This window comes from Botrytis fragariae (assembly GCF_013461495.1).
Source record: "Botrytis fragariae strain BVB16 chromosome Unknown tig00000001, whole genome shotgun sequence".
Lineage (NCBI taxonomy): Eukaryota > Fungi > Ascomycota > Leotiomycetes > Helotiales > Sclerotiniaceae > Botrytis > Botrytis fragariae.
In genome coordinates, this window is record NW_023500987.1 from 3,598,002 (window position 1) to 3,620,093 (window position 22,092).

The 22,092-nt window shown below is 43.2% G+C and overlaps 8 protein-coding genes across 8 annotated transcripts; 5 read left to right on the top strand and 3 right to left on the bottom strand.

Annotated features, from left to right (window-relative positions):
• Positions 1-277: 277 nt before the first annotated feature.
• On the top strand, positions 278-2,175 carry Bfra_001096 (putative cellobiose dehydrogenase protein; the record flags this gene model as incomplete). The annotated part of the gene is made up of 4 exons (XM_037331535.1): positions 278-407; positions 474-574; positions 630-830; positions 889-2,175. 4 exons carry the CDS (start codon positions 278-280, stop codon positions 2,173-2,175), a joined length of 1,719 nt encoding a protein of 572 aa, XP_037197868.1.
• Positions 2,176-2,576: 401 nt separating this feature from the next.
• Bfra_001097 (putative guanine deaminase protein) lies at positions 2,577-4,228 on the bottom strand (the record flags this gene model as incomplete). Its single annotated transcript, XM_037331536.1, has 2 exons — positions 2,577-3,790; positions 3,907-4,228. 2 exons carry the CDS (start codon positions 4,226-4,228, stop codon positions 2,577-2,579), a joined length of 1,536 nt encoding a protein of 511 aa, XP_037197869.1.
• Positions 4,229-5,066: 838 nt separating this feature from the next.
• Positions 5,067-9,735, bottom strand: Bfra_001098 (putative patatin-like serine protein; the record flags this gene model as incomplete). The annotated part of the gene is made up of 3 exons (XM_037331537.1): positions 5,067-6,430; positions 6,508-9,401; positions 9,452-9,735. The coding sequence occupies 3 exons, from the start codon at positions 9,733-9,735 to the stop codon at positions 5,067-5,069; spliced, it is 4,542 nt and encodes a 1,513-aa protein (XP_037197870.1).
• Positions 9,736-10,267: 532 nt separating this feature from the next.
• Bfra_001100 (putative eukaryotic translation initiation factor 2 alpha subunit protein) lies at positions 10,268-11,372 on the top strand (the record flags this gene model as incomplete). The annotated part of the gene is made up of 4 exons (XM_037331538.1): positions 10,268-10,345; positions 10,405-10,567; positions 10,627-10,834; positions 10,889-11,372. 4 exons carry the CDS (start codon positions 10,268-10,270, stop codon positions 11,370-11,372), a joined length of 933 nt encoding a protein of 310 aa, XP_037197871.1.
• A 2,656-nt stretch (positions 11,373-14,028) lies between these two features.
• Positions 14,029-14,562, top strand: Bfra_001101 (uncharacterized protein; the record flags this gene model as incomplete). The annotated part of the gene is made up of 1 exon (XM_037331539.1): positions 14,029-14,562. One exon carries the CDS (start codon positions 14,029-14,031, stop codon positions 14,560-14,562), a length of 534 nt encoding a protein of 177 aa, XP_037197872.1.
• Positions 14,563-17,184: 2,622 nt separating this feature from the next.
• Bfra_001102 (uncharacterized protein) lies at positions 17,185-17,688 on the top strand (the record flags this gene model as incomplete). Its single annotated transcript, XM_037331540.1, has 1 exon — positions 17,185-17,688. One exon carries the CDS (start codon positions 17,185-17,187, stop codon positions 17,686-17,688), a length of 504 nt encoding a protein of 167 aa, XP_037197873.1.
• A 331-nt stretch (positions 17,689-18,019) lies between these two features.
• Bfra_001103 (putative mip family channel protein) lies at positions 18,020-19,568 on the bottom strand (the record flags this gene model as incomplete). The annotated part of the gene is made up of 3 exons (XM_037331541.1): positions 18,020-18,687; positions 18,762-19,062; positions 19,131-19,568. The coding sequence occupies 3 exons, from the start codon at positions 19,566-19,568 to the stop codon at positions 18,020-18,022; spliced, it is 1,407 nt and encodes a 468-aa protein (XP_037197874.1).
• A 2,284-nt stretch (positions 19,569-21,852) lies between these two features.
• On the top strand, positions 21,853-22,081 carry Bfra_001104 (uncharacterized protein; the record flags this gene model as incomplete). The annotated part of the gene is given in 2 exon segments (XM_037331542.1): positions 21,853-22,002; positions 22,013-22,081. 2 exon segments carry the CDS (start codon positions 21,853-21,855, stop codon positions 22,079-22,081), a joined length of 219 nt encoding a protein of 72 aa, XP_037197875.1.
• Between the last annotated feature and the right edge of the window lie 11 nt (positions 22,082-22,092).

Genomic DNA, 22,092 nt, shown 5'->3' on the forward strand with positions numbered 1-22,092 from the left:
TCAGTAGAAGCCGAGGAGCGCCCCGATGCGATGCCTGTGGAAAGATCGTTTAGGGGCTTTTATCGACAACAGGCGGGCTTGGCGCCCAGAGTCCAGGTGAATAGGGAAATTTGGTTGTGCTGTGTGAAGTCATGCAGTGGTTAGTAAGTATAGTTTGGTGTAAATATGTGTGATGTCAATATATGTATATATATAAGCATCAAGCTAAGTTACTTCCTGTTTGTCTTGTGTCTTTATTGAGTTTTTTGTAAATCGAAAAGGAAAAATCAAAGTCAGAATGAAGGTCTCATATCAAGTTTCTCTGGTTGTTGGTTTGGTGAGTGGTGTTTGGGGACAGGCGGATAATGCTTGGATTCAGGAGCAATGGGATGCTATTATTGTGGGAGCTGGACCTGGGGGAATTGTTGGTATGTATTGAAGTTTTTTGTTTTTGAGAGGATACACAAGTGCATTTGTTGATTCTTATGGTATAGTTGCATCACGACTTTCAGAAGCAGGTCTTAAGACTTTGTTACTTGAAGGAGGTAATCAATCTTATGGAGTCACAGGTGGAGATTTAGATGCAAGAAGACCGGTTAGTTTTTACATTCACAATTCCCATTGTTGAGGAAGTTTCTAATTTGTAATAGGAATGGCTCAGTGGTACAAATCTCTCCCGAGTCGATGTGCCTGGACTTTACAAATCCATTTTTGCAGATGCAGGAGGTCTCATGTGCGGAGCGGAAGTAAATGCTTATGGAGGATGTACTATTGGAGGAAGTTCAGCTATCAATGCTGGATTATTCTTTGAGCCTCCGGCTTCGGATTGGGATTTATACTTCCCTGCTGAAGTAAGTGATAATTCTTGTGCTTCCAATATCTAAGTATTCACGTTAACCCCCCATCTAGTGGAGTTCGACAAACATGGATGCTTCCATTCAACGTCTGTACGATACTCAACCTTCGACTAATCTTACTTCTCAAGATGGCATTCGTTATCTTCAAACTGGATACGATGCTGCGAGAAAATGGTTGGTTGACGGATTGGGTTACAAAGATGTTGATATCAATGCTCAAGCCGACGACAAAACTGACGTATTCGGCCATCCGATTTTCGATTATGACAACGGTCAAAGAGGAGGTCCCGTTACCACATATCTGCAATCGGCCCTTCAACGCAGTAACTTCCGTCTCCAAAGCGGAGTCCGTGTAGTAAGAGTTGAACGCGATGGAGATACCGCTACTGGAGTTACAGCCTTAATCAACGGTGTCGAAACTATCATCTCAACTACACCAACAGGAAGAGTTGTTTTATCCGCCGGTGCCATTCAAAGTCCCTCTCTCCTCATGTACTCCGGAATCGGCGACGCAGAAACCCTCTCCAAACTTTCTGCTGCAGGAAAACTATCCCCAAATCTTACCAGTGCAGAGTGGATCAACAACACGGCAATTGGAGCCGGTCTGTTCGACAACCCAAATACCTTCATCGAACTCCAAGGTGATTCCATAGAATCGTACACTTATTCCTACGACTCTCCTTCCGCTGGCGATGAAGCTCTCTATCTCGATTCCCGCAGCGGTCCCTACTCATTCGCATCCGAAACCTCCGTTTTCTGGACCACAATCGCGCACTCCGACGGTTCCATCGCAGGTCTCCAAGGAACCATCGATTCATCCGGCTACTCCGACTTCACCACCAACAACACCATCACCCTCAACATCTACGGAACCTCGGGTCTCCTCTCATCAGGCAAAGTCATCCTAGACGATAACTTCATTCCCGGCCCCAGCGACGACGTCTACTACTCCAATCCCCGCGATGCCCAGGACATCGCCTCATTCATCCACACGATCTTTTCCGCCCTCCCAAACTCCGGCCTCACATCTATGAATATCCCGCAAAACGCGACGGAAGCTGAAATCGAGACGTATATCACCACTGCCTCGGCATATGCACGAGGAATGGTTAATCACTGGTCGTCGAGTTGTCGACTTGGAAGCTGCGTGGATGCTAATACGACGGTCATGGGCATGCAAAATGTACATGTGGTTGATGCGAGTATTTTGGCGCCGGTGACGACAAATCCCCAGTTTGCGGTTATGGCGGCGGCGGAGCGCGCGAGTGAGTTGATTCTTGGGGTTGCGGAGCTGGAGTGTGGTTTCTGTGTTAGCAGTGAAGAGTGTGAGCGGGAGTGATAAGAAGGGTGTGGAGAAACAGGTCTAGGCGGACGGGGGATATAGACAAGGAAATATATTAGGGATAAATGGATGGGAAGGCGTTTGGAATCGAAATCCAATGAGGCTTGGATTTATAGACTCTACGTCTCTATGGGAATATATATCGGAATGTGTCATGTACCTAGTATGGGTATACGATTGAGTGTTAGATACAGACATTCATTATAATATAATAATCAATATCAAAATACAATTATCAAAAGTTGATACAGAATATGCAGGCTTGAACATATCTTTCCAATCTATCATAGCAGTAATATCTATCATAGTGATTCTAATTGCGTTCTCCACCGATTCCCGATTCCCCATTTCCATCTAAGCTCTAATTATCTTTCCACTCATTGTATCTTACAATTAAATCAATTCTTCCTCTGATGGACCAACCTCCCATTCACCCAAACTTTCATCGTATTCCGATCATCCCCATTGAAAACCCACTTTGCAACTTTCTCATCCCAATTTTCCCAGCCAAAAATATCAACTGGTCCTGTTTGCGAAACTTCTACTTCATGAGTTTCCTCTTGTCCTTCCCAGTCGTCCTCCTTTCGACACATGAGAGGTTTCCCCAACCCAATTAACTGCGCATCCCATATCTTCCCAACTTCAAACCCACCAATCTTATCCTCCATCCCCACAACCTTTGCACCTCCTCTTGTAGCCAAATAAAGTACTTCGGGTACACTCAACGTATCTCTTTCTTTTCCATTTGTATTTTCCGATGCCCCGGTCCCAGCAGCAGCACACCGACTCACACAACTTGCTTCTCTTGCCGCCGCCAAAACACTCGCGCTAAACCCTCCACTAACATCCGTTCCCAGTCCCACATTCAATCCCCTATCTATCATCCATCTCACCCTGGCCATCCCACTAGTCAATGCGCTATTACTCACAGGACAGTGCGCAATACCGCTTCCTCTCTCTCTAATCAACGCAGCTTCATCCTCTCCAATGTGCACCGCATGCGCTAGTATTGTTTTCGACGTCAAACACGAATACTTATCATATACATCCGTATAACTATCACACTCTGGAAACAATTCCTTCACCCACTGTATCTCGGAGCGATTCTCCGAAATATGTGTTTGAATCGGAAGATCCTTTTCCCGTGCAATTCCCCCCAAAGAACTCATCAACTGCGGGGTACAACTTGGTGCAAAACGCGGAGTCAAAATAGGCGTGATGAGTTTCCTATCCGGATCGATATTTTCGCAATGAGAGATACAGTTTTTCGTGCGCTCTAAACTCTGAGTGGGATTGTCGTCGCGGTAGTAATCTGGATTGGCGCCAGAATCGCTATCCATACAACAGCGTCCGACGAGTGCTCTCTGGCCTTTCTGCAAACAGAGATCGGCGAGGAGATTGGTGGATTCGACGTGAATAGTGGCATAATAGGCGGCGGTGGTTGTTCCGTGAGAGAGTGTACGTTGGATTACACGGGAGTAGATAGCGCGGGCTTTGGGGAGAGCAGAGAGAGAGGCTTCGAGAGGGAAGGTGTATGTATTTAGCCAGTCCAAAAGAGTGGAAGAGCCAAAGAGACCGGAATTGGGATATTGAGGGGCGTGGATATGTGTATCTGATAATTTGTTAATCGGGCTCGTGATTCTTTTCTCTCTCCTCATAACAGATGTTTGTATGTCATTCCTCGTACAAATGAACAACAACAAAAAGGAAACAAAAATAAAAACATACCAATAAACCCCGGAAAGAAAAATCGTTCCTCTCCATGCTTCCCATCTTCATCTTTCGACGAACCCACATACTCAAAAATCTCCCCCTCATCATCGACATCTGTATCCCAACCCAATTCCCCTACATCCTCCCTTAGATCTCTTGGACCGCCAGTACCATCACCACTCAGAATCTTGACAATAACTCCATGTTCATCCACAAACACATACGTATCATGTAAAATCTCTAAATCCGTAAGAGTTTTACAGTGGACAAATGTCCCATGGAAAATCTGTCTCTTGATGGTTGATTTCTCTAGTGGTGATAACGAAGAGGAAGTCATGCTGGGCGTAGAGGTTAAGCTATTTCTGGTTTTTGAAGTGCAACACTCAATATATTCTCAGCCAGTAGCTCTCAAGATCGTCGCCGAGAACTTGTCTTATTTGATGTAATCAGACGTTAGTTGTAAGGTTATCTTAAGGTTAAGGTTAAGCTGTATGATGTAAAATCAGAAATCCTGATTCAAAACTCCAATCTTAGAAATTTCAGACCAAAATAAAACTTCCAATGGAGAAAAATCTAACAAGCAAGTAAATAAGTAGTATTTTAAATTGGAATCTGGGGATCCTAAAACTCTTATGTAAAGGTGTCTCTTTGATGTTTGTTCTCACGATTTGTTTGTCTGTGGATCATTAACGATAAATATTTCGGCCGTCTCCGATACCCAAAATCAGCCTATCGGAAGCCGGCTCTGAGCTTGAAATCCCACCGTCCAGGTTCACGGGATCAGACTTAGACCCCATCCCCTATGAACTCAATGTAGATATCCTTTATTTTCTGGTGAATTTGGAGGCTTGTTAATTGTCGTGAATAGGTAAAGTATGTACAGCTATCTGGGTAGCACTTATCCTTATCAATTACATTCACAATAGACATCTGCAATCACAACAATATCAAGATTAGATTTGTAAGAATTACCTCAAGGTAATGGTTAAATATTTTGAATAATATTCTCTCATAGATGCAAATCTTATGAACAGATCATTTCCCATACCAATATATGCTTGGGTATATCACCATCATCGTCATTGCCATCAATGACCTACACCAAAACGCCCTGCAAAACTTCGCTGCAACGACCGGAACTAGTGCCACACCAAACCTCATACCAAGATCCTGAACTAAATACTAGCTCTTCTCGGTGCCATAGTTCTCCTCAAGGCCTTCTTCTCCTCAGTCTCGTCAACAAGCGGAAGAATTCCCTGATCTCTCATTTTCGCCAGATACTCTTGTCCGAATTTGTATCCCACCTGATAAATTTCATCAAATTTACCAAAGTCTAGAGTTCCATAATCGTCAATTGGAGGTCTCATATATAGACATCCTGGAGTTGTCTTTGCTCGTTCTAGGGCGTCGACGCTGGATACATATGCTAGTCGTGCTTGGATCTCAGCCAAAGTAGGAGGGTTTGGGTATGATGAGAATGGATTCCAACGATTCGCGAATGCCCAGAATCCAGAGAGGGAGTCACCAAAATTCTGTGGCATGTTATCATCAAGACTGCCAACATCAATAGCAAAGATGATGTCAGCCCCCAAGGATTTCATATGAGAAACAGTTAGGTTGTCTACGTATCCACCATCTAACAACATACTGCCTTCATCACATAGTGGCGGGAGAAGTCCAGCAAGAGACATGGATGCTCTTACGTATCTCCATGCATATCCACTGGTGTGAATTTCTGACCGACTCTTACTGATGTTAGTAGTGTTGCAGTAAAACTCGAGCCAGAAATCTTCAATCTGAGTATTGCCAAAAGTCTTGAAAATGCCACGATTAAACTCATGACCAGTGGTGTAAGAAGCAGATGGATATGTCAAATCTAATGCAAAGCGCCACATACTTGCCATACGACCTGAGAATTTCTTCGCGCGTCCATACATTGGAACAACGTCTGCGTCGCGAGCGTATAATGCACCGATGAATGATCCAATAGAGGTTCCTCCAATGATATCGATGGGAATTCCAGATTCTTCCATAGCTCTGATTATTCCAACCTGAGATATACCGCGTGCACCACCTCCTCCAAGCACGAGACCTATAGATTTGCCACAAAGGCGTCTAGCAATTCGGTGAAAGTCGCCTTTGAAGGGAGTTTCTGCGGAGTAGAGTGGTGACTGCCGTACGCGACGAGATGTGTACTTCTGAATTTCTGCTTGAATCACTTGTACTCGCTGTTTCAATGCGGTTCCAAATTTTCTTGTTTGAGGATGCACTGGAATAGGACTAGTTCTAAAGTCCATCTGAACATGATGATGTCCACCATTGATCCAGACTCGATTTCTAAGCCAAGCGCGAGTCACACCAGGTGAGGAGAAGCGGTCTGTGTGCAATAATACCAATTCTTTTCTTGCGGTAGTTTTCATTCCTAATAAAAATCGTTCGTACTCTCCAATCGCAGGCGAACCATCTGCTATACCTATTAGGAGAATGCAATCAGCTTGACTGATGCAAGTTTGGGTCCAAGGTGAGTTCACGTTTGTATCTGGAAAAAAGTGTTAGCGATGATCTCAGGCGGGGATGTTCATAAATTGTAATGTTTCGAGAAAAGGTGTTACTGACCGGCAATATACAAAACCAACCCATACTTCTCCTCAAGATCAGCAAGGTATTGTGAGAGTTTAAGCTTCCCCATACGACTGAAAGCATGTCTACCAAGATGATTAAGAATAGCAGCCTGATTGAGAGAAGTTACACCATTCGGTGCCCCAATTTGAGTCAAAGCATTCATTAGACGGCTGCCAAATTCAACCACAGGAACTCCAGCAGTGACGGGAAGTACGGCAACAGTACGAAGATTGACCGTCGAAGATACCTTATCATTTGTGGCACCGGTAACTTTCTCTTTAGTTTGCACGAAGACTGGCTCTTCTACCAAAGCTCGCATACGGGATGCAATAATCTTGGAAATCTTGATGGTGATACCTGGATGTTCTTGCGCAAGACTATTGAAGAGTGTCTTGGGAAATTTGGCAAGTTCGGTATCTCGAATCGCATGAAGTGTAGCAGGTCTTTCAGATTCTGTCATAACCTCCAGTTCTCCAACACTTTCGCCTTGTCCATACTCGCCAATAACTTTCATTCCAGCTTCATCATTATTGACTACAAGTCGAAGTCGGCCATTCAGAACAATGTAAATTGCATCGCTGTCATCTCCTTGATGGTAGATAACTTGTCCGGCGTTCACTTGCACCCATTCAAGTGCAAAGTCAATATGTAGGATCAATCTAGGCAATAGACTGGTAAGACGTTTGGCCATAGTTAAAAGTACAACTGGATACTTCTCGACAATTCTTTCCAATGAAGTTCGTGGTAAAAACCCTACGTAAACATCTGTTTTTGCGACAACATCAATGAACGAGCGATAAGAAGATATGGTACCGATGTAGCCTGCAATACCGCCTGGCTTGATAAGCGCTAGACTTTTTCGATCTCCAGATTTTCGGTTTTTACCCTCGTGCCCTGAAGCATTAATTCCTGAGACACGAGATGAACCAGTCTTGGTTCTAGATAGAGAAGGCATTGGATCATTTGCATTCTTGTCGGCCGAAGAGTGTCGGAAAGAGCTGCCTAAAACCATGGAGTCCGATTTCTCATCGACAGGAACACTAACATCTAGGAACCCATCAATAACGTAATAAAGTCCGGGATTTCTCTCTCCTTGTTCCACAAGGACAGAGCCTTTTGGAAAGTAAACAATCTCGACTTCATCCTTGAGCTCTTGGGCGAGGCCTTGCGTACTTGGATAACCACCAGCACTAACTCCACCGGATGTTACTGATTCGGTGTCATCTACAGAACCTTCGTAGGGGTCAATAAGGCCAAAGGCATTGCTAGTAAAAGAGTTGCTACCAAAAATTGCCTTTTGACGTCTTTGATCATACGAAAGCAATCGAGGGGAGCCTTCGACAGAATCTGACATACGTAGGGCATTTTTAGTGTTTGTAAGACCAATAGCTTTGAATATACACTCCAATATGGATTTTCTAAACATGCCATCTTCATCAATGGATTCTTGGCGGTGAAGAGGAATTCGTGCATTCATTGGGCCATTGAAGGGGTTTGATGTTCTTTGAGAAAGCGGACTTTGAGCATCATGATGCCATACTTGAGGATTAGAACCTTGAGTTACACTTGAAGCAGGTTTCCTACCAGCATGACGTGACATCTGAATATTCGTGAGAAGATCTCCGGGGCTTGGACTGACGGCGGACTCGACACCAGGTGTTTCAAACGTCTGTTTGGACATCGACATGGACCCTCTGACTGACGAAGCATGCATTGTAGCTTCTTTTCTAAGGCTATGACTAGATCTTCGCCGTCTTCCAGCCCCAGCGTTATGCAAGGCAATACCTTTGCTACCTTCTTCAGCTCCAATTCTTTCCTTTTCTCTTATAAACTTCTCCTTCAAGCGCTTCAATGCATCGCCTCGGAGGAAATTTGGTAGTTCATAGGTTGTGTACTTATTCATGTGCTTTTCAGTGCGCAGAACCTCACTAGTTAAACCAAGATAAGAGTGACCTGTCGCAAGAGTGACTCTTTGCAGTCTCGTCAAAATGACCTGAACGATGTGTGCTGTAGCTTTAGGATATACTCTGGTTAATCGACGAAAAGCGCTAGCAGGAATTATAGCAATTGTAGTATCAACTGTAGCTCTGGCGACAACATCAGGGTGCACAGAAGTTGTATTCAATCTCTTAGGCCTAGGTCGACGTGGGTAAATGTCGGCTGCAGCGTCTAATGACAATGGGGGTATTCTTCCATGAACGGTTGTCGAGGAAGCACGACGATTCCTATCATCTCTTTGGCCATCCTGACTAGGAGCCCCGTATATTGGACTTGTAGGAAGTGATGGAGGAGCATCGTGGCTATATTCCTGATGATCAGGAGTACCATTTCCATCGAAGTCGTCATCATCAGAATGTCTCAATTTGACATCTTCTGTAAAAAGTGAAAGTATAGAAAAGAGAGACGACATAGGTGCACCATTTCTAACCTCAGTTAATAACTGGTAGCCCTGGTGCCCACTACCTCGGTGAAGGCCAGATCCACTATCTGAATCTTCTCGTTCGTACGACATAGGATCGGTATCCGATCCACGTCCCTCTCGAGCCGACTTGACAAAGATTTCCACTAATCCATCAACCACTAGACAGAATCCCTTTTCCTCCTCAAGGTTCAAGGTTTCACCAGCTATGAGCTTTCTCGTTTGCATGGAGCGTGTGAGTTCGTGGAAGACTGGGCGTTCCAAATAACCAAAGATCTTGATGGCACTCAGAAACTCATCCAGGTAATTGGAAAACCCTGACTTTGATCCTTCATCCTGCGTGTCTGGATAGAGGTCTATCTGAGGTTCCTTTCGCTGAGGTTCCGGAGGTAATCGAGAATACATATTGAGAAATCGATATCTTACGAACCAACTCATGGTTGACACAAATGCCACCATGATCAACATTCTAAAACAAGCAGTTAGCAAACACGATATAGTAAATCGAGTGGCACATACAAAGTAGTAGCATTCATGGTAAATGTCAAGCTAGTTGAGAACAGCGTAAAGAGGAAAGTCGGCATTGTAATTGTCGTGAAAGTTATCACCCAGTACAGAATTCCAGGAATCACTCTGATGAAGAACATGACCATTTTTCCAAAGACTCCAAATGTTGATCCTGCCACTGCAACATCTGTTTGGTTTGTTGGTATACCAGTAACGGATGCCATGGCTGAAGCTATTGTCGAGTCCATGGAGCTCACAGAGCTTCCCACAAGGGAGGAAACCGTTTCAGAAGACATGATTTCGGAGTTCAAGATTGTAAATGGTTTAGCAGAATCGACTGCTGTTCATAAACACTCCACTTTGGCATATCGGTAAAGATTCCATAGTTTAATACGGCCAATAGTTGTTGTTATGGAAAAACAATCCTTCGATCACCTTGGAATTTCGAGCACCACATAGACAATCGAGTGACAGGGAACAATTTCATGAAGCTTCAGGTAAATTCAATAAGGTTATGTAAGACATTCGATACTTAGACGTCACTGCACCAATCAAAATTGTCCAGCTCTTTTTTTATTTAGCGAGACCATCCCACCACCGGCCCCTCTCCAAATCCCCGACCGAAAGATTGTGACTCTTTCAACCTTAGAGCCTTGTTAACTTTGGGAGAAATCTATCACGAATTTGAATTTGTACAAAGAACAACAATATCAACATAATTCACAACATCGGACCTGTCATTCAAAGAAGCTTCTCATATACGGCGACGAAGCCAAACAAAATCCATAAAATTTTCACCTCGCGCTCAGCCGCGCAACAATCGCAACCATGTCTCTCACAAACTGCCGTTTTTATGAAGAAAAATACCCCGAGATCGATAGCTTCGTCATGGTGAATGTCAAGCAGGTATGGAATCAGAGGCGCGCTCGTAGGTATAGAGGAAATGCTAATCTCCAGCTCCGCAGATCGCAGAGATGGGTGCTTATGTTAAGCTCCTCGAATACGATAACATCGATGGCATGATTCTCCTCTCCGAATTATCTAGACGTCGTATTAGAAGTATCCAAAAACTTATTCGTGTTGGACGTAATGAGGTTGTCGTTGTTCTCAGAGTCGACAAGGAGAAGGGTATGCTCAAAATTGTTGAATGTTATGTTGTGGCGGAAGGCTGATCTGGTCAATTGCAGGTTATATTGATCTTTCCAAACGAAGAGTGTCACCTGAAGATATTGTAAGATGTGAGGAACGATACAATAAGGGTAAAATGGTTCATTCGATTATGCGCCACGTTGCGGAAAAGACAAAGCATCCTATCGAAGAGTTGTATGAGAAGATTGTTTGGCCATTGAACAAGAAATACGGACATGCTGTTGATGCTTTCAAGCTTTCGATAACGTATGGAAATTCCAAACTACCTGGATTTTTTTTATAATACTGACATCAGAGTAGAAACGCCGAAACTTGGAATGATGTCGAGTTCCCTAACGATGTTGTCGCCGAGGAATTAAAATCATATATTGGAAAACGTCTTACACCACAACCAACAAAAGTCCGTGCCGATGTCGAAGTTACCTGCTTTGGATATGAGGGAATTGATGCCGTTAAGACCGCTTTAAGAACTGCTGAAGCCAGAAACACCGCCGATAACCAAGTTAAAGTCAAGCTCGTATCCCCACCACTCTACGTTCTCACAAGCACATGTCTGGAAAAATCCGTCGGTATCTCGACTTTGGAAGCCGCAATTGTGGACATCAGAAAGAACATCGAAGCTGCAGGAGGTGGATTGATCGTCAAGATGGAACCTAAGGCAGTTACCGAGAACGATGATGCTGAATTGCAAGCACTCATGGAGAAGAGAGAACGTGAAAACGCCGAAGTTAGTGGAGATGAGAGCATGAGTGAGAGTGACGAGAACCAGGTCGAGGTTATGTAAAAAGGTTTCATATCAAAGGGGATTTTAAAAGCATTCAAAGGTATTCTAATTAAGCCAAAATACGAGGTATTGGTTTATAGATTTGTTTGCATTGTAGGCGCATAATAGAGCAATAATAGCTTCTAATATGCAAATAACGACCAATCAAAAAGAAGTTTTCACTATTCCATTTTCATGTGATGAAAGCAGTGTATGAAATTGTTAGGAGATATGCAGAGGGCGAAGAAGATGCAGAGCATATTTTGGAAGTCTCCAGATTAGGAACCCGAGTACTTTTTACTTGGTCCGCTGAGATGCATAAGTTCAGAACATTGCTCGTTTTTCTCATAAGACTATGTAGTAGCTCGTCTATATATTCATTTTTGATGGTGATGGCTAGAGCTAGCTGTTAGAAATTATCGTATACGCCTTTGCTTGCAGTGCTTGGTGGTCTTTAGTATGGAGTGGATTCCCGTTCTTGTGTCAAGGGAATCTTTCTCCGGGAATTTTATAAGAGTGGAAAGCTGCAGGAGTCAAAACGAAAGTCATGATTTTTTAACTTGTGATGTGATGGATTTCTCGGAAATGATTACGAGAATCACATTCCCACGCACAAATAGTGCTTTGGATAATGGTTACGTGAACTTCCTCTCCGTAACGGTAGGTGATAATTTGTCTTTCTACATGACCATTCATATTCATTTCTGCACGCAAATGATACTTTGATTAGTTATCTAAGGTTGGAAGTAACAGTCATTTCATACCCATTCTGATAGTTGGGTGACTGGAGATAGCTTTCATATCAGTCGAATTCCATTTCATACCCATTTTGACGTATCAACAAGACTTTGAGTAGTAGCTTATTCATAAGTTCCTGCCGATGACTGAGAATGGTGTCTATATCGGCGGAAGTGTCATTTCGTATTGCATTTGATACATAAACTATGCCCATAAATTCCTTCTTGGTGGCTAGAATCATTGTTTCTTCCTCAGCTTGACACATCAATAGCATTCATGCCCATCAAATTGTCCTCATATATTCATTTTGATACATGAATCCTATCTCAAGTGTGAATATCACTTACAAAACCCTCCCCTATGACTGAAAATGCTGTATTCATTCATCCATCTTGCTCTTTCCAGGCGCACAAAAGGCTCGAGACTCCCCCATTCTCAGAACCTTTCTTCTTCACACAGTACTTCTTCTCGATAGGACCAGATATCTCTCGAACAACAAGATATACAGCCGCTACCAAAACTCAAGAACTCTGGTCTACTTTCCTGCTTCGATAACGTACAACTTAACACAATATTTCTTTCAAAAACCAAATCATATCAACAATTTACTCTACATCAAGAACTTATCATACCCGATTCTCTATCTCACTTCATACTCTTTTCAACAATCCCTTTACCAACTTTCTATACTGTCTCCTTCCGGGTACCTTCTGCTCTATTCCAACACTTTACATCAAGTGAACACTTTGTTCTTTTTTTGATTATCAACCTTTAGTACGTATTGAGTTTGAGATTAGAATACTACAAGCTGATATTTGATCTAGCAAAAAGCCTAGAATTGCCGCTTCAAGGTGCACTTACTTGCTTAACATCAAGCGATATATTCTCCATCGTACGTGGCTTTCTCGCCTACAAATAGTCAAGAGCAAAAAGTAACTAAAATCAGCGCATTCAGATGTGTCATTGGAAATATGAAACATATAGTTGCAGCGAGAAACATCGATCGGATGGGCATCCAGCTGAATTCAGACTCGACAACCCCGAGAAATGTACCGAAGCATTCAGAAACTACGGAGATCGCTATTGTTGGCCTATAAAAGAACCAACACCTGAAGAGAAAGCTCGTACACTCCAGGCTAGAACATTTAAATGTGAAGGCTGTCAAACATACGAAGCACATTTGGAAACGGGATTAATCTTGTGTGAGCATATGTCAAATGTAGGCAAAGAGAATCTCAAAGCATTGAAGGAATAGAGAGTGAGTTCGGACTGAGAGCGGATTTGAGAATATGTGTGCGCGTATTATGATAGGATTTCACGGATGGGAATAGTGGCGTTTAACGCATGGAAATAATAGATAGCCTGACTTTTAGAAAATATGAATTTGTCTTACGATATTTTTATGCTACACAAATGACCCTTCAGATATTCATATTAGATTTCGTCTGCATGGCTCGAAGTGAATGTTCTTGCTGCTTGAACGACATACCATATGAGTTTCCACGTATGAATCGCCTCAAATGGCGGAATCACTCAAAAGCCCCCTCTTGGTGACTCGAAATGGGGTTCATACAATGGAAATGCCAATTCATATCCTTTTTGCATATGAATAATGCTTTAAATAATATTACGAGTCAGAATAATCATTGACAATTGCAAAAGTTACCGCAGAATCCGCTTCTCCAATGTGCTCTTAAGGCTCGAGGTTCCTCGAGTTGGGGAACTTTTCTTCTCTTCTTCTCTACACAGCATCTCTTCTGCACACGAAAGGACGTACATTCTCCAGCAAAATCAAGAGTCAAAGATATATAATCTGCTTCTGCACTCCACCTTGTTTCGATACTCAACCTTACTTTAATACTGTGTTCCAATACAAAGCCCGACGCGACTCCACGGTTGGTCTTCTCTAACAATCGTTACCTCAAACTTATTAGCCAAAATGAGCGGTCTTCCCTATCAGCCTGCCCCGCATATTTCCTACCATAAAACACCACAGGTATCTCACCCTGCCCGTACTCCACCTTTGACATCAACATCATATCAACAACCAAGTGATTCCTACCAAGATATCCAACCGGCAAAGTATCAAGGCGATCCTCAAAGACCAGCAGCCTCACATGTACCTACAAGCGGTGGCTACTACAAAGCTGAACCACAGACAAACTACCAGAAGCCAGGACAGACACCCAATCTGGCCCATACCGCAACATCATCAACAACATATCAAAAATCAGGCGGCACTTACCAGAAAGTGCCACAGACAGCCCGCCCAACACGTCAAGGCTCCGGGCTTCCGGCTAGTGAAGTGGCTGCCGCACAAAATCGATTACAGAGTGCAGCACGTACTCAGGAGCTCAGTAGGATGGTCCCCGGAAGTGTCGGCCAAGCACAACAACCAGCCCCGGATCATCAAAATCGCGATCGCAGAAGCAGAAGCAGAGATAATCAAGGGAACTGCTGTTCCATTTTGTGAGAACTGGAATATGTTGTAGGACATCGGTGCATCAAGAAGTACTTTAGTGGATGGTAGTTAGACGGTGAGTCAAGACTAGGATAGTCGGGGTTCGGTTCGTAAGCGATAAAATGTGGGAGGAAAGGAGAAATTTTTCTTATTAATACTGCTTCAATGGTTGAAGGTCGTAAAATGTAGGATTTTAAAATAAAAAATAGGACTGGGTCATGAGCAATGGAATAAGAAAGGGAAGAGAAAAACGTTTCTTAAGCTGCAAGATGCACGAAAATTAAGTAGCCTGGCTTTTTCTTATGAAAAAATATGATTCTGTCATGAAGATCATCCATATCCAGAATGTGACATGGTTGTTGAATCAAAAAGCATAAGTGAACAAAACATGGGTAGGTTTCTGAAGAATCTGCACGTCTGACTAGTCAAGACCCCGGAGCGAAAGGATATATAATAGTCAGATATCCTGATTCACGCGAAGCCAGATGACTTTATATCAAAAATTGGAAATACTGACGAGTAGGGCAGTTCTTCAAATAGTCAGCCATGTATGAATGATGAACAGACTCGATTTATTGAGTAATACTATGACCCAATTACTGAATCGTCGCTACTTGACAATACAACTCACATACCTCGCCTTTCTCTCTCTATCCCTTCCAGCTCTTCAACCTTTTCGGTATTCCTGATACCATAAGTATTCAAACATACAATCTTTGAACAACACATTCTATTCAGAGCACTTCAGGTACGTACCGGGAGTCTGAATATCGAAGTTTAAACACAAAAAGCTTATACTGTATAGCTATCCAAATATCACATTTTCGCTTCTCCAAATTGTATTCCGTACCTTATTGTACTTTTCATCAAGTGTTTGATCCTGAGCGAGTATTCTGTTCCATCTGGAATAAACTTCTGGTGTGTACTGCGTTGTGATTTTTGTACATATAGTGAGCTGACATCTACTGCAATAGAAATACCAACAAGCGTCTAGTCCGTCCACTCATTTAGTAGCAAGCGAGACAAATCCTATCGTAAGCAACGTATCCCCCTTATCTCCATTTAAGTTTCTAATCGACCCAGATGTGTTATGCAACATTTTCATTCTTTGAATGCAGCGAGTGGCACTTTTGTTGCGGAGATGGGAGCTCGCTCAGATTCTGGGACACTGCTACATGCGCATATGCACGAGCTAAAGGCGGAGAACGTTGTCTAGAGAACGCGCTGATACGATACAAGGTTATGTCTCCTTCTTCTCCTAAAGATCAGCGGATCTATGCCACAACTTCCCACATACCGTGGCACAGCTACTCTACAGCAGCTATAGAGAATGTGGAAATCGGTTGTTGGATACCGGCGCAAGTGACGGCACAACGTAGAAGGGAGATTGAAGATTGAACTGCGAAATTTTGAGCGAGCAGAGGTAGCAAGGCGGGCAGTACTGGTAGAGCGGGCGGAGTAGGAAGCCAGACGACAGGAATTGCGTGAGGAGGAGAGAATCTCAAAGAGAAATTCGGAATCATAGAATCTAAGTCCTGCATCACAATACAATCCACGATGCAAGGAGTTTAAAGATAGTAGAATGTACATAGCCTGACTTTTAGAACATCGTAACTTTTTTAAAACCATAATCTGTGTCTTAATATGACATCTTCGAATAAAAGTGAATGGGTGAGCATGACTAACTGGAAAATGTACCCCTAAATCATTACATTTATGATACACATAATAAGCGAGCATAAAGACGGGGTGACTGGACAAGAAAAAGGGAAATAATGATGAGTAGAATGGCGATTTAGTCAGACAGATACTTGACCAGTCATTGAGGAATTCTGAATTCTCGAGCGATTGGCTAACTCCACCAATCAGTCATTGAATGTTTAATGTATGAATAATGTTACGTGGTTAAACGTAACTCATGTACCCTTCCTTCCCTATCTCTTCAGCATTACATGCGTTCCAACACTTCAACCTGCTGAACCATTTAATCTAATTCAACACTCCATACTATCAACGATTTATCCATCCAAATATCATATCCCGTTTAAATCAATATGTGTGCACTACATCCCTAAGTGCGATACCATAAACTTATACTTCTAGTTATCCTCCTTCCAACCAAGATCCTACTATCCGTCAATCCTACTCTTGTTTAAGCATCGGAATACACACCGCATTACCACTCGACACCCACATCCACCTACCATCCAATATCAAAATATCCATCAAATCGTAAGCAATCCCTTCCCGTCCCTTCCACACATAACCCAATAACACTCTCCACTCCACAGATGTGTCTCGACATCCTCTCAGTATTCTCCTGCGCATCTTACCACAACTCCATCACGAAGCCCCTATACCCCGGTCGCACAATCTGGAGCACCGAAAAGTGTCCAGATCTACTAAAAATATCCAATACTAGATCCGTGCGTGCAAATTCTCCTGTCCAAAGGGTCCCAATCGATATCATTTCAACCAGGGCACGGATAATAGTCGAAATTTGTGTCCAGTGTGTACCAAAGATTCAAGAGGTGGGATAAGTAAAGAGGAGATCGAGCGTAGAATACAAGCGGATTTGAGAGAGAAGCGGATTGTTGAATTGGGGTTGGAGAATAGAAGGCAGGAAGTATTTGCATGGGAAAGAGACTTGAAGATCAAAAGGAAATCGCAAGGCAGGCAGAACGTGCAAGACGAGCGGAACGCACAAGACAAGAAATGCCCTTCATACACCGGGCACCCATAAGACAGGAAGAACTCAGCAATGAAAACGTACCTATAAGGAAACAACCCAGCGCACCTAAAGAATCCCCGAGCCAGGGTGTAGCTCAAAGATATGTAGGTCGCCAACTTGATTTGGAAGAGAGAGGTGGAAGAAGGGAAGGGGGCTATAGAAGCCAGACGGGACATTCAAGCCAGGCAGAGCTTGCAAGACAAATAGAGCATACAAAGGAAGGCGAACACAGAAGACCAACACAAGACACAAAACAGGGAGTAGCCATGAGAGAGAGAGAAAGTCACGAGAACGAGGATGAGAATGCGAGTGATAGAATCCAGAAACAGCTTGAACAAGAATACATCGCGGAAGAAACACATCGAAAAAATAGACATGAAAGGGAAAGACCGAGGTTCAGATACTGAATACTCTGGACACCTTTCTGAAGCTCGGGGATTGAAGGACGAGAAATAGCTGTACAATTACTTTAGAGAAGCGTGATTTTTAGAAAATGATATATAATATCGAGATATTTTCTGAAAAGAGGTTCATTAAAATAATCGTTAATGAAGTACATGTCAATCCAAACCATCGAAAAGTAACACATCAACCCGTAATGTTGCCGACACTATAACACACCTCACAATCAACCCACAACATATATGTAATGAAACACCAGCACAAACCCCATCCAATCCATATGATTCCATACCCTTCGAATTCCAATCCCTCCTCACTTCGCACTCGCAATCCCCCTCATTTATCATAAAACTGCTCACTCTGCGCTCCCGTCTCCTGACCAACCCTCTGATTATTATGCGTATTATCTCTCAAATTACCATTCGTACCTCCCACAGCCGCACCACCCGTGCCAGCCTTCAAAACGCCTTTCTTCCCATTTTCCACAAGGGTTCCTTCACTATCTCTCTTATTCCTGTGCACTGCTCCCTCCGCACCATGAACGCCACCACCATTCTCTTTAGCAAACTCATCCGCATGCATCCCCCCTTCACTCAACCCCGTAAACTGATCATTCGGATTAGGTGGTGCAGGACTATCACTAAACGGTCTCCTCTTGGTCCCATATTCTTTTGGCGCCTTAAAATGATTCCCGTTTCCATGAACCTGAGATGCACCGCTTTCATCAAGTTCCCTACCCACCATTCCCTCACTCGCGAAACTGACTCGATTTTCAATAGCTTGAGCTTCTGGATCAAACACTTCTCCAATCCGTCCTGCGTCTTGACCTGGATTTGCAGTCTCGTATTCGAGCATCTTGATGAATTTGTAGAAGCCAGATGCGAGGATGGCGCCAAGAATAGGTCCGACCCAGTAGATCCAGTGGTAACCGGCGAATTGACCGCTGACGACGGAAGGGCCGAAGGAACGGGCGGGATTGACGGATCCGCCGGTAAAGTAGACGCCTGGTGTATGGTTAGTTTGTTTGTGGAGACGAGGGCTGCGTGTCAGACTGTTCGAAGTAAATCAAAGCACATACCGGTAAGTTCAGCAATGAATAGAGAAAGACCTATACCGATCGGTGCAATAAAGGTCCCTTTATGCTTCTCAGCTGCAAGCATAAAGATCGTAAAAACTAATTCAGCGGTGAGAAACATTTCGATAAAGAGACCTTGAACAATCGATGTGCCGCCTCCTAAACTAGTTCTGAATGTTATCGGACCAGGAAAAAGAGTAGAAACAATAGCGGCTGCTGCTATGCCACCGAGTATTTGAGCAAAAATTAAAAAAAGACCTCGCAAATATGGGAGAGCTCCGACAAGACACATGCCCATTGTGACCTATATTTTATTAATGTCATTCCCTGGGAGTCATTGAGAATGGGAAGAAACAGAGTGAAGATCCTTACGGCAGGGTTAAAAAGGCCACCGCTTATACGGAAGAAAACCCATGCATTAACTGCTAGAGAGAAACCAAAACATAAAGATATATAAAGAAGTTGAGCTGGATTGCTTGGTGTTCCGACGACGTTCGAACTATTGGCCGGCGTTGCTAATAGAGCTACTTGGGTGCCTGAGAAAGCAAATAAGAGAAAGAGGGTCGTTCCCGCGAATTCTGCCATTGTTGCCACGAAATGATTTCGGGTCTTATTGTGTAAGTGAAGCCATCTATGAGCATTTTTGAGCGGTCTTGTTGTGTAACTGACTGTATCTGGTATCCAATTAATGAAAGGGATTCGATTTGACTTTAATGAGTCTCTGCCGGCATGAGGCTTTCGCGACTTTTTGCTGTCGTTAAAAAATGGTAGTACGAAACCACCGCCATCTCGAGGCTCATTGATATTCATGATGGGCTAGTTGAGTCGACGACGAATTGAATGAAGAATGGCAATGCAACTGGGTATAGAATGGGAATTAAAATAATAATTGAGTCCTTGTGCTCATACAAGTAAATGTAATGAGCAACGAAAGAGGAATGTAATGTACAAAGAGAGCCGAGGGGTCGACTTGAAATAAAGAAAACCCCGCACCGCCGAGGGAAAGCTCCAGATCTCGAACTACAAAGCAACAGCATAACTAGTTTCCAATGGATAACTCCTTAACCCCAAGCCTAGAATTCCATATACGTCAGACATACGAAGCCGGGGACTTCATAGCATAAAAACAGTAGTTGCAGATTTAACTCCTTTTTAGCGTAAGAGAATCGTTCGTTAAAGACGTGAAGGAGACCAAGCTACAGCCGGACATTGCACTGCGGGAAGATGATGATAAATGATGATGTTATGGCAGACGCCGTCCTCACCCAAAGGCAAAACTTGCAATTTGATATGTTAAGATGAGTGTAACTGAACAATTACGGCTTAAGGAAGCTAGCGTTATGTCAAGCCAAGTGATTGCTCAAATGATCTAGATCATTAGAACAAGTATTGAAAGTCTGACAGGCTTCACAAGCAGAACGAAACCCCTACAAAAAGCATGGAAAAGAAACGATAAAATGTATCGACGGCTCACGATGCGTCTAAACTTTCCATATAGGAGTTTTAGAAGCAGTGAAGGGTTGAGCACGGATGTGGGCTTGATGTGGCGAAAACAGTTGCTTAGAACTACCAAGTAACGAGTACCACGCTACGTTGATGAATGGTTGTGAGGGAGAAGTCCACATCAAATTTTAAAGGTGTACTTGGGGATTTGGAGCCTTGACCTTGACGTACTATCAGAGCTAACCAGTTGCTGCTGCAGATGAACTTGATTATCTTGATAATGTAGCCCAGTTAACGAGTTGATCGAACTAATCTGTACCTAATAATACACCAAGGAACGCGCGATTAGATCGTGTGTAATAGAGAGAAAACATTATCTTGGTTGCGATCTGGGAAGATTGGAGAAATCCGTTGGCAGTAAATAAAACATCTTGTAGAATGCTCCTCGTCGTCTGGTTAGGAGACGATAGAGACAAATCGAAAGTAGCCTTGGAAATTTTGTCGAGTGCCTGTCTGGAAAGCAGATAATGCAAATGCCTAACACGGAAGGCACAGTGTATCTTTTAATGAAAAGGGGTCCATTCTTTAAAATCCTTTCATCTCCTTCATTCAGGAAAGGAAGATATTGGTCAATTTTCCAAGTTTTCGACAACAAGTGTTCGGAGTGACTTCCGCAAACGATGTAGAAGTAAGTACCTATTGATTGGTGAGACCGAACTGAGGGTAAACGAAAGCGACAAAGAAGCATAGCCTTATGTAACTACCTAGGTAATGACAATGGCCTTGAGTGTGATAATCCGGACACCGTGTATTATGGAAAGGTATATATGAACGACCTGCTAGGAATTGACCCAGGTAGACTTCGAACTCCTTTTTCCTACTCGATAAATTCATTCACGGTACTTCCAGCTGGGTGGCTCGGGTGGGTAACAATAGTGTGAACACAGCCACACGAATTTCCTCTTTAGAGCCAAGTTGAATTAAATAACCCGGTTGTTAATCGATGACATGCATGCCATTCATTTCAATGAGACACCCAGTTGCGGGTATCTCTATGCACTGGCGAGACTGGTACCGGTGAGCTCATTGATGTTCATCCTTATTACTCCATTTCAGTGTGTAACAAAGAATTCGAGGATGATTAGGGATGCATGTGCATGTGCGGAGTAGTTGTATGAAAACACCCAACGCCTGCACCTCTTTGTGTTGGCATGGCTATTGCTTTGCTGGCAAGAGGGTACAGGTGAAGATTAGTCGCAAGTACGAGTCGTAGAGTACGTAGGAAATGTAGGCAGAGTAGAAGGCGTCGAGTAGTAGCAGTCGTAGAGTAGCATAGCAAGCGATAGCAATTGGAGGGACAGAGGGGTAACACAGTATATATACATATATACATATATATATACACCTCGGTAGGTATATACTGGTAATATATTGATTTTATAACAATAATAATAATGATAATAATTTGTTAAATAAAACCTGATTGATTTACATGATTGAATAAATAGGAAATAATAGCTTACAATAAATATCATTCACGATCAACCCTCTCTCTCTCTCTTGCCTAGCTTGTCGTTCGTATTGTATAATACTGTAATACTCGTGCATACCTGAGCCACAGACCCCCCTCCCCTCCCTGCGCAAACTAAAAATGCGTGATCGTCACAAACAACTGATTCATCCCGCTCGCCTACCAACTTTCTTGTGGCTCAAGTCCGCTGCTTGTATCCCAACCCAACGACAACTTTCACCACCTCCAACTTCGTTTTGCCCCCTTACCAGCAAGTCTTTTGTTTTGTTTGTATTTGCAGCAGAAGTATTTTACAGAGGTTCTTTTCGATCGAGTCGGATGCGATCAAGCTCGTCCAAGATCCAGCTGAAGAGCTGAAGG